General features: G+C 36.4%; 1 protein-coding gene across 1 annotated transcript in view; it reads left to right on the top strand.

Annotated features, from left to right (window-relative positions):
* The window catches only part of LOC114648132 (neuron navigator 1-like), a 249027-nt gene that overhangs the window by 219807 nt on the left and 17115 nt on the right, over positions 1-12105 (top strand). The window contains 4 exon segments of the mRNA XM_028796973.2: positions 2061-2182; positions 7878-8059; positions 8696-8858; positions 9782-9977. Coding sequence (XP_028652806.2) covers positions 2061-2182; positions 7878-8059; positions 8696-8858; positions 9782-9977 — 663 coding nt within the window.

The raw sequence follows: 12105 nt of genomic DNA, 5'->3' as shown, positions 1-12105 counted from the left end.
ATTTTGATTATACCATTCATCTAGACATTTACCTCTCGGTAGAATAACTCTATAGCTATAGACTTGTCAACTAAAGATGTGGAACCTATAAACCAAAAAGAAAATAAAATCATCCAGATAAAATATGCATAGTAGTTATAGTCACTAACGCTTTGACAATGGTTGAACCACGGAATTTTTAGATACATTGTAAATATAGTAAAACATCTCATTCAGAAGCATGTTTCCCTAATAAAATAGTAGTCATTGTAAATATAGTAAATATAGTTTCAGAAATTTTCCCTAATAAAACAACAGTTCTAACAAAGACAAATATATGTTTGCAGAGAAAAAGGACAAGTAATTTGTTTTGTTATGTGAACAATGAAGCTCAAAGGTTAGCTTTCAAAAATATTTCAAAATCAGAAGCAAGTATTATAAATGTACAGGGACCCATAAAAATTACAGTTAAAAGCACATATAACCAAGTAGGGGTGCGCGATATTGGGTGGGGGGGGGGGGGGGGGAATCTCGATATTTTCTGGTACTTTGACGATAACGATAATTCCAAGATATTCTGCATCCTTTAAACATGTGTTTGTAAGTCTTATTAAGATCTAGCTTGGTCTTGGTAATAGAAAATTAATTGTAGTTTAATGAAACAGTTAAGGAAAACAGGTCTTATTTATTTAATTAAAACTGAAGTTAAACACCCGGGTCCATTCTGTGTGGAGTTTGTGTGCTCTCTCCGCGTTCGCATGGGTTTTTGCTGGGGGCTCCGGTTTCCTCCCACAGTCCAAAAGTGTGCAGGGTAGGCTGATTGGCGAGTCTAAATTTACCCTGTAATTGTGTGAGTGTGGCTGTGTGAGTGTGTGCACCCTGTGGTGTGTTGGCGCCCGCCCAGGGTTGGTTCCTGCCTGCACCTGTTGTTCCCGGGACAGGCTCTGCCTACCCCCGCGACCCCAGTTGGGATTAAGCGGTTATGATGATGGATGGGGGGATGGATGAAATAAAACAAAAACATTAAATTCACCAGTGAACTTATTACAGTGTGTATTATAGTACATAACTGAACAGTGGCCTACAGGATGTACACAATCATTTGCACTGAGACCAACAAAACTATTAAAATGAGAGCACCTACTATTCATGTAAACAAGCTATAAATGCACAGGGAATAAAATACCTGAACCTCACAATTACAGGCCATGAACTGAACATGTGTGGTATGCAAGCAAGAACAAATCTAACATACTGTACTATACTGTAAACATCCAGTGAATACTGCAGAAGTAGTATGTGTAAACAAGTTTTACACAAACTAACACTATTAAAGAAATTACTAACTTCCTTTGTCCAATATTGCACAAAGTTATGAGTTTTGAGAAGGTTATGAGAACTGTAAAATTCTAACGGAGAAACTTCAAGTTGTATGACAGGAACACCAGCCTGTCCACAGCATCTGACTTCAAAACCGCACAGTTACATGTTACAACATTTACTCCGGAGCTGAAAGCCCTCTCAGAAGCACTGCTTGAGGCAAGAATGCACCGGTACTTTTTTGCTAGTTTCCCCAATCTGGGGAAATTTACTTCTTGTGTTTTCCACCACTCAAGTGGATTTACCTCACTGTTCAAAACCAAACCACTGCCATGCGAGTGAGAATGAACCACGTCTGGCAATTAACACTGACGATATAAAGGTCGAGGCTGTTTTATCATCTGGCGCGGTTTGTTCACTTATTTTGAGGCAACAAGCGACGCTAACTTGCGGCTTGCTGGACGTGCACGCCTATGCAACTTGCTTTGCGCACGTGCAGTGGTCTATACTGTTGCATTAGTGAATGAACTCTGTTTGTTTTTTTTTTTTTTTGTTTTTTTTTTGCAAAGCCAGTTACATACTCGATAATTTAATCTCGCACATCGTTAAAACAGCAATTAAGATAATTGTAAACGATGTATATCGCACACGCCTATATCAAGTCACATTGAGCCCAAAAGCAAATTAAAAAAAAGAGACTTTTTTTTAGTTATTTCTCTTCTCTTTTCTCATTTTCAACCTCTTTTATCAACTTTTCACAGAGCTGCGCATAAAACGGCAAAATTCGTCAGACAGCATATCCAGCCTGAATAGCATCACAAGCCACTCAAGTATTGGTAGCTGTAAAGATGCTGATGCCAAGAAGAAAAAGAAGAAAAGTTGGGTAGGTGTAAAACCATCTACAGTTGCTCTAGCCAAATCCGTGCCCCAGGCCACAACAGGCTTTGGACGTTTAAGTTTTTTTTTTATTATTATTGTTTTCATCTTATGATAGTTGAATATTTATATAAACAACTATTTACTTTAAAGGAATTCATGGAACTTTTGTGAAATTAATCAATCATGATATAAAATTTACTGTATGAGCTTTATGTTGAACAGGAAATGGGCAAGACCTAGTAGTGTGTGTGAATCTGTGGTCTCTTGCTCTCAATTATATGTCCATGGAAACTAGCCTACAATTATGGAGTCTTCATTATTTTTGTTTATTTTCACTCTCTTTTTTGAAGATTTTTTCTCACATGCACAGTTTGTGAATCAGGGTTGCATCAACTGAAGATCTGTTGTTTTATTGAACTATTGTCATTTCATTTATTTATTTATGGAGTAATTAGAATGTTGCAAGGGTAACTGTCAGTATTTGTGGCATAAAAATTGTACTTTTAATATTTATATATAGCTATTAATATGTATATGTTCTAACAGCAAACAACTCTGAAGTAAAAAAGCCTCCTGTAGTTAATTATACAGGAACTGGTGTTTTGAAATTACATTGCAATTTAATAAAGTAAAAGGGAATTTTAGGCAGGGTAGTGAATTCAAAGCTTGCTTATTAAAATAAATGGTCAACGTGTGTTTGAAAGTGCCTATCTGTTGAGAGGGCTAGCCCGAACACCAACAGACAGACACCGCAGTTCTAGAAAACACATTAAAGTCCCGCACACACACAGTGCTCCCGCACCAGTCACCCTTACACAGGCCTTTAAACGTCCGTGGACCGTCTTTCTTCCTCTCACTGGAGCTTCGTCCTCCTCCTGCACCTGACTCTGGCTCCTCGACTGTAGGAAGGCGGCCCCTTTTATAATCACCCGGATGTGCTCCAGGTGCTCGCTGACGTTCTTCCGGTGGCACTTCCTGGTGTGGTGGAAGTGCCGCATGAGCACCCGGAAGCACTCCAGGCATCCCTGGAAGGTCCTTCATCACCCCTCCCAGGTGTGGTGGAAGTTCAGATATCCTGGTCTCTGAGGCTCGGGGCGCCCCCTGGTGGAGGCCATGAACCCCAATGGGTTTGAGCCTCCACGCTCCATTCCAGGGCGGTTTCCCCCTTGTGGCCCGGGGGACGTATAGTCTGCCTCCCGGTCCTTACAGGTGTCTCAGCTGGGTCTGACCCCCAGCCTCCTGCCAAACTATGTAATCTACTATGAATTATTATTATTTTTATGCACTCAGATTCTAAAATGCACCAAGCTGACACTTACTGAAGCAGCAAGTTCCATTCTTTACTGAGCTATTGTTGACTGCTGTTTCCTAAAATCTCAAGTTATGAGTGTGCTTTGGTTCTGGAAGTAAAGGAGACCTAAAGTTTTAGGTGGACCTCTTAAAGTATCAACAACTACAATGAACAACAAAAAAAGGTTTATTTTAAGTTTTATTATCATATAAATGTTTTCTATAATATTAATATTTATCCACTCATGTAGGATTATTAATGATGTAAAATACATAAAGATCTTCAGGTATTATGTTAACAAAGGTTGCCTCACATATCCAGGTTCCCAATCTAGTCACTAATCAGTAGAGTTTTTCATGTTCTCCCCAGCTTTGTATTCATGTACAATGTGTAAAATTACTTTTCAATTACTCTAGTTTTCTTACATGCCCAGATGATTGATATTTTAGATTAATTAGCAACTCTGAGTTGGCCTTATGCATATGTCAGTGGGCATGACTTCCCTTTAAAAGACACGTTATGTTTTAATTCATACCTTGTGTTTAGTTCTGCCAGGATAGATGTTGGCTGCCCACACTCTAGTAAGTGGCTTCCGAAAGTAATTCAATAAATATTGATTTTCCAATATAATATAATAACATAAAATATTTATATCTCTGGGCTGGCTTGATTTGTAACCACTAGGGGGACCCTATGTTTACTCTAGTGATAATATTCAAATGAAAATCCTATTTACCTATTACTACTGTATTCCGCTAGTGGAAATGATTGTGTATAAATAAAGCATGCTGTAAATATGTTCTTTTTGGCCTGGCCTGACCTTGGATTCATGGTTAGACAGTTGATCAATTTTGGAGAACAGGGGTATAATGAAAGGGGTTTAAAATGCAAGTGACTGGTAAGACTTAGAGAGGGGTGTATAATTTTTACAGTTAGGGATCAATAAATCAGTTAATACAGCCTAAAAAAAGTTTGTTTTGGATTGTACTGTTCATTTTTTTCAATGAATTTGAATTTTAACAGTTTTTTTACCACACTGAAATTAAATCCATGCAGGGAGGGAAAGAGAAAGGGAGAGATGGATTGACACAGATAAATGCAGGCATTGCATGCAGAACCGAAGAATGGATGGATGCATGGATGAAACAATGGTTTTTAATCAGGGTACTCTGTACCCACTGCAGTGTTTTAATCTGGGTTATTTATTGTAAATGGACTATCACATCAGTGATTAAATAATACAGTAGTTTCATGTACTGTAAACTTGAACAGTGTCTCAGTGACAGTGACTGCTAGTAGTCTCTCATATGCCTGTACTGGATATGCTGTGTGGTATACCAGCAGTCAAAATCTAATTGTATTTGTTTTATGTGATTTTTTAATTGTGTACTAGATACTGCATTAAAGCAGGCTCAGACCACTTTTACACAGTCTGCCAAGAACTGATGTGTTTTCCATGACTTTCTGTGCATCTCCCAAAATTATGACATTTCATTCAGATTTGTTCTTGTTATTGGCACTCCCACATGACAGCTGCCAGTGAAATCAGTTGTAGTAAGTCACTACAAAATGAAAAAACGTTGTTTCGTGGAACCTTTGCCTGGCAGTTTGTTTTTTGTACGGAATTTTCATTATTTTATTTGGTTCCTAAAACCATTGGTGCTTTGAATGGTACACATTGTGATGGTGTTGCTGTGATTGTTTTATGGTGTCATTTACATAATTGTGTAATATAATTTTTGGTTATATTTCTCTGTAGTGTGTACATAAATGAAATATCCAGGATTATTTTCTTTAGCTACTGTATAGTCAGTTTAACATTCTGCTGGTATTTTTATAAATATTAATTTATAGTTCATCTTAGTTAGTTTTGTCCTTATGTTAAAGTGCACAAATTTAAATTTTGGAATCTGCTGTGTTACCATTTTCTACCTTGTATGTGTTTTTGTGTAAACATCCCACAAGGAATAACAAGTATGACTCTGATCTTTTCCACTTCATGCCTCCCCGATCTTTTTTTGCAGGTGTTTGAGGTGAGTCTCTCTCTCTCTCTCTCTCTCTCTCAAACCCAACTTCCCTTTAGCCAGTGGCAAGAGTCATACATAGACATTTCAAGAGTCTTCATCATTTAGTAAAACACCCCTCAATTGTGATTAGATAGCTAATTTCAGTCAACAATGGTGATATTAAAATTAATTTGTAGAAGTTACCTGCCAAAGGAACTGCTGTTTCAAGTACATTTATACTGTTATTTGTGGGGTGTTTTACTGCACCGTTAGTCATTTACATATGCAACACCAGATCATCAGTTACATGTTCAGTGTGATATTTTGTTGCAGATTTCCAAGATTTGAAATTCAACACTGACTTCAGGCTAGTCTTCTTTTTGAGATTTAATCATACATAAACCCACTTCATGTAAAATACTGGTAATACAATTGAAATGTAGTGCCAGCATTCTACATTAAACTGAACGTCATACATTGATGGAGCTCTTCTATCAAATTCCAGTTATATAAGTTGTGGAGAAATGATCAGTTTTTCTATTCTGCTTTTTATGACTATGTAAATAACATAATGCTGGTTTTATAATTCTTAACTGTTCCTTATAAGTGCAATTCTAGGCTTTAACATGGTTTGTTATGAGAGTGCACAAGTGAAAAACTGACACTAACAGCAGAAACTCAGATTCGTTTTTTTCACAGTGACAGTGCACAGCTATAGAAGGGTACCTGCAGGCACATTAATAAGGTCATTCCTGTCTCAGAGACAACTGGCTGATTACCCAGTATAATACAGTATGTAGTGCAGAAAGTCAATCACTCCGTTGTCTCATTATGTTTTTATTATTAATTTATATTACATAGGATGCTCTAACATCTAAAAACAAACAGTTATTCAATGATCAAGGTAAACTCTCTTGACATTTATTTACATTATACAGTATATACATGCAGTGTGATAATTTATTTCCTGGAACAAATCTCTGGGGAAAAAAATGTGTGTGTATCTGTGCACTAGCAGCTACTGTCACCTTCAAAGTAATCTCCTTCTACAGTTATGCATTTAGTTAGGCGACTCTGCAATTGTTGTAAACATATTTAGAAACCTGTTTCTGGAATACTCTTGAGTTTCTTTGTCACATTACACTGAATGTCAGAAATGTTTCAAAATCTTCATCCTTTCATGGCAGTTTTTACTTTTGGGAACAGCCAGAAGTTACAAGGGGCTAAGGCAGGTAAATAGAATGGATGATCCAATTTGGTTATTGATTTCATAGCCTGGAAGTCGCAAACACTGAGCACATCATAGCATGGGACATTGTCATAATAGATGTCCCATCTCTCAGGCCACTGCCCAGAACTTGTCCTTTAAACAGACTTTTGTAATCTTTTCAGCACTTCTAAATAGCATTGTTGGTTGACTGTTTATTTGTCACACCTCTTAAATATAATATGTTTCACATATGCATAGTCTGCTTGGTAGACATCTGATATGACAGCAATAAATAGATACAGAGTCAAATCCTATTTCAGGTAGTAATGACCAGACAGATTGTATTTTCAATGAAAAAACAAATATTGGTGATAATAGTAGTATTTATGTTAAGAGAACATTTAAAGTTAGTGCTCACAAAGTGACTCTACAGTGAAGCTTCAATATATAATTATTAACATAAAGCAAAGTACTGCTAAGCTAATTATTATTTAGAATAGAATTAATGGCTGCGGTGGGTTGGCACCCTGCCCAGGATTGGTTCCCTGCCTTGTGCCCTGTGTTGGCTGGGATTGGCTCCAGCAGACCCCCGTGACCCTGTGTTTGGATTCAGCGGGTTGGAAAATGGATGGATGGATAGAATTAATGGCTGCAAAAAAAAAAAAAACATTGAAGTCTGTTCTCTCTGTAATTCGTGTCTTTGCACCAAAGGCTGATCTTAATAAGACTATTAAAGCAGTGTGACAGGCTGTTTTTCTATTTATAGATTTGTTTTCTAAAACCTTCCCTGAACTACAAACATTAACGATGAGGTCTGTGTTGATTACTTAGATTTCAGCCTGTCTTGGACAGATAGCAAAGCTAGACTTTAACATTTTCTTTTTTAGTACAAAATTTGTTTTAACACTATTGGAAGAGGTATGCACCAGACATATTTAAGTCTTGACTAAATATGTTTTTTGTGGCTTAACTCCAACTTTTTTTAATATGTCTGTAGTTAAATGATGATTCTGATGTGAACAATCAGACTTGGATTCATGCAACCTTTCCCTTTGGATCCATGAAACCTTTTCCCCCACCCTCTCCTGTCTTTAACCTTTGTACAACGTCTAACATCATCCTGAAGTTAATATCACATTGACTTATAGAAAAAATCTTTACTGATTTTTTTTTTTTTTTCTCACCTCCACAGTTGCGAAGTTCCTTTAACAAAGCATTCAGCATAAAGAAGGGCCCAAAATCAGCATCATCATATTCTGATATTGAGGAAATTGCGACGCCTGACTCTTCTGCACCTTCTTCTCCAAAGCTGACTCATGAAGGGAATGACATCAATCCACCCCTTAAACCACCCTTGTCCCCTGCATCCTCTGTGTACGTGTAACTGATATTGATAGAAGTAGCTCAATCTTGAACAAAAGTTGGAAGGAGAGCGGAGTCTTCTTGGAAGAGCAGCGACTATCCTATTTCACATTTTAAAAAATTTATTACTGCTGAAAAAGAATTTGTTTTAGCCTTGGTCTTCCACTGTGCAAGTAGTTTCATTGTTATGACACTAAGCATAATTTGTTTAAAAATAAATATAATGTAAATGCTTTATCAACTTACAAAGTAAACAGTTGTATCTGTACCATTCATCTTTGACACAATGATTAGTGCTGCTGTCTCACTGATCCAGGTATCTTGAATTAAATACCACACCAGGTTGTTGTCGGTGTAGAGTTAAACCACATTCTGCTCATGTGGATTTTCCTTAATACACCATACATAGTGAAAATCAATATTCTTTATTATTTACAAGCTTAGAGACTTTCTTGTAAAACATTTCACAAGGTCACTCTAATGCTACATTACATCTCCACTGATACCTTGAAAGTTATTTCCAAATGCAATAACTTCTGATATATTAAAGTAATAATAAGCTGTGTAGTGTCTAACATCCAGCAAGACAAGTGGAAATACAAGGTTAAAATGACATAAGAAGTTCTGAATGGCTTTTTGTTTGTTCAGGATCCCTGAGGTAAAGGAGGAACCAGAAAATGAGGAAAAGGTGGTTTCTGAGCTACGTTCAGAACTTTGGGAAAAAGAAATGAAGCTAACTGATATCCGACTAGAGGCACTGAACTCTGCCCATCAGCTAGAGCAACTACAGGAAGCAATGGATAACATGCAGGTAAAGCATGCACTAGTAGAAACTTGTGGAAAGTAATTGCTTTAAATATAAATAAAACAAAATGTTTAATGGTCTCCTTGTTTAACCAGGTTGGCTATTATTTTCTCTTTTTTTGTGATCTTGTGCATCCTTAGAGGGAAGACAAACTATTTTGTTGTCTACCAACAATTAACATCTTCAGCCTCCATTTTGACTTTATCTTTCCCTTACCTCTTATAGTGTCCACTAATTCACCCAGTCATTCTCTGTCTTTCACTCCAGTTAGTATTTTACACCACTTAACTTACTGTCTTCACTGTAGGCCTTCTTCTAAGTTCTTCATTTGTTTTTCTCTCCCTTACTAAAACTCATTTACACAAACACAGCCTATCCTGAGAGATAGTGTAAAAGAGATATAGTGTAATAGAACCATTTAAACTTTAACACATTTGAAACGACATGTAAATATATTCCAGTTTTCTCTGGAATCTCAAAATTGCAGTGAGGTGTTCAATGTTGTGGTTTAGCTTTGTACTTGCTACTAAATAAAATGTATGTGATATTCTTGAATAAACTTTTAAAGTATCTGAATATTTATCCTTTAATATTAGCACAATTTGAACAGTTTCTGATAGTTGAATGTATTGTTAAATGTCTTGTAGTTTCTAGCACTGTGTGGATGCTCTTTCTATTTAATTTATGTATTTTTTCTTGTCTTTGTAAACAATAGTTTTCTCATATATATCCTCTATAAATATGAACTTAAACATGTGAATTGTGAGATAGTCATTAATATGAAAACTTAATAGCATTTTAAAGTGCTTCTACATTATTAGCGTTGCAGTTAGCATTATGTAAATTTTCACATTATTATTGAATTTATTATAGATTAATTTATAATTATTAAATTAATTTTAATCTAACACCACTGTTTCTTTGTACAGATGACTGTAGAAAACCTGAAAGCTGAAAATGACCAGCTTAAGACTGGGACAAGTTTGGTTCCTAGCCTTGCCTCCACTTCTTCACTGTCACAGCCACAGGGTTTGACTACACTGTTAACTCCATCACCCTGGCAATCTATGTCCCTGCCACTCACGCAGTCCTTCAGCCTTAGTCTCAATGAATGTACAGGTAAAGGTTAGAAATATATGGCTATAATATCTAATATATTATGTGGGTGTTGTGTACCAGTGGCAGTTCTTTGTATGTAAGATGACAATTATTTATAGGATTATTAGGAGGCCTTCTTACTCCATTCGTGTCTGTTAAGGTACCTTTACTTACTGTGTATAAAGAACCATTATTTAATGGATCATAATGTACATGTGCTTTACACACTGGGTGGTGGGATGGAAAAATAGTGTCTATGTTTACCTTTTCCCCTGTATTGCAAGGTTTGACTACTTTGATTTATAAGAATTCATAGAATGTATGTGGTTACATTGTGAACATAAGGATTGCAGATATTTAGTAGCATGTATCAATATCAGCTACCTGAAACATGAAATGCAATACAGAAGCTAACAAATTAGCTTGGTTGTACTTAATACCTTTCAAAGCTGACATGACTTTCTTTTTCATTTAGCTTTACATACAAAAGCAGTTGCCAGAAACAGCAATATTCAAAGTCACATTCTCAGATTAAAGAGATCACAGCCTGGTGCACATGCACAAGTAAAATGTCCTCTTGCATGCTTTTTTCACTGTACAAGGACTTGAAAACTTTTGCTGTGCACATTTTTCCTTTTTATTTACTGCAAAGAATTTAACAAACCCTTGTAACTGCTGCCAGGTCAGTGTCTGAATGACGGAGCACATAGTAGAGTATATGAAATTTAAGTTTGTTGTAGGTTATTGTCCCTATCCATAAATAATCCCTCACTCTAACATCCATAAAAGCTCAAATAAATAAGCAAATCAAATTAAAAAAGAGAAAACAGGTGTACAATATTTTACATTTAAAAAGACTCAAGTAAGCCATTAACCACAGAAACAAAAACAAAAACTGACATTGGGATATCACAATAAACTTTCAAAAGGCTTCTCTGAATTCTTACATAAAAATACCTCTAAGGATTAAGTATATAAGAAACCCCTCAGAGGCTTTTTTACATCCACCTAAAGTAACACAATACTTTATACATGTTAAAAATAAACCTGCAAGAAAACCCTGCATGTACGGAAAGAATCATTGAAGATGATGAATGAAACAATAAATACCGTGTTGGCTGTTACTGTACATGACGTGCATGGATGTGAGTTTCATATTTTTAGGCCCCACTCCCAAAAATACAGTATATAATAAAGCTGTTATGGGGAGAGGTGTAAGATTATACTATTTGCCAATAAGTAGATTGTCTGCAGGCCTGCCCCAGTCCTCCTGCCAATGATATAAAAATATGTGAATAATATGTTTATTGTTGAGAGTTCACAGAAGCTGAGCTCTTTTTGCACCAAAACACTGGCCTCCCTTTCAGTCTGTCTGAAATGATTTCCAAAGACAGTGATAACTGGTAATGTTACAGAAGACCGATAGCAAGAATGAAAAACACCACTGGCAGCGTAAGGCATCCTTAGTCAATAAAGTTGCTGCACACTTTAACATCCTCCAGTTACAACAAATGCTTAATATTAGAAAAAGCTAAAACACAGAAGCAGAAAGGTACATAAAGAGTACTTATTTAATACTGGCACACCAGGGCTCATAATAATGATAACTTGAGAACTTTAGTTGTGTTTTTATAAATCATCAGATTATTCGTACTGTCAAAATTACTAGACCAACAAGAAATCCTGTGGCTTCTCTCAAGCAGATTTTACATTTTAACCATGATTTATTAGGAATATTTGTTTTTAAAAACACAAAGTAAAATTTACTAGAACTCAAGTATACATAACAAGTCAGTATTAAACCCTACCACATTGTATATTTTGATTAATCTGTCCTTCTGACTCACTTATATCAGTTCAAGGTCAATCAAAGTATGAGCTTATTTCAGCACAACACAGAAGCCAGTCCTGCAATGCATTCACGGCACACTCGCATATCTGTCTTAAATTACTTACTGTATATATACTGTATGTAGTTGTGATTCAACCCAGACCATGAGACAAACCTCCCAAAAATACGCGCTTTCCCCCCCTCCCCCAGTCTTTACCACAACACAATGCATCAACCAGCACAGACGGCTCACAGTCCTTTTCCCTTCTTTCTTCTCTCTTACTGCCGCCTTCACTCCTTTCCTGCAAGCTCCTTCCTCTGCCT

Source organism: Erpetoichthys calabaricus, chromosome 3, assembly GCF_900747795.2.
Source record: "Erpetoichthys calabaricus chromosome 3, fErpCal1.3, whole genome shotgun sequence".
NCBI classification, from domain to species: domain Eukaryota; kingdom Metazoa; phylum Chordata; class Cladistia; order Polypteriformes; family Polypteridae; genus Erpetoichthys; species Erpetoichthys calabaricus.
Note: the sequence above shows the minus strand (reverse complement) of the source record. Positions and strands in the feature narration are given on the sequence as shown.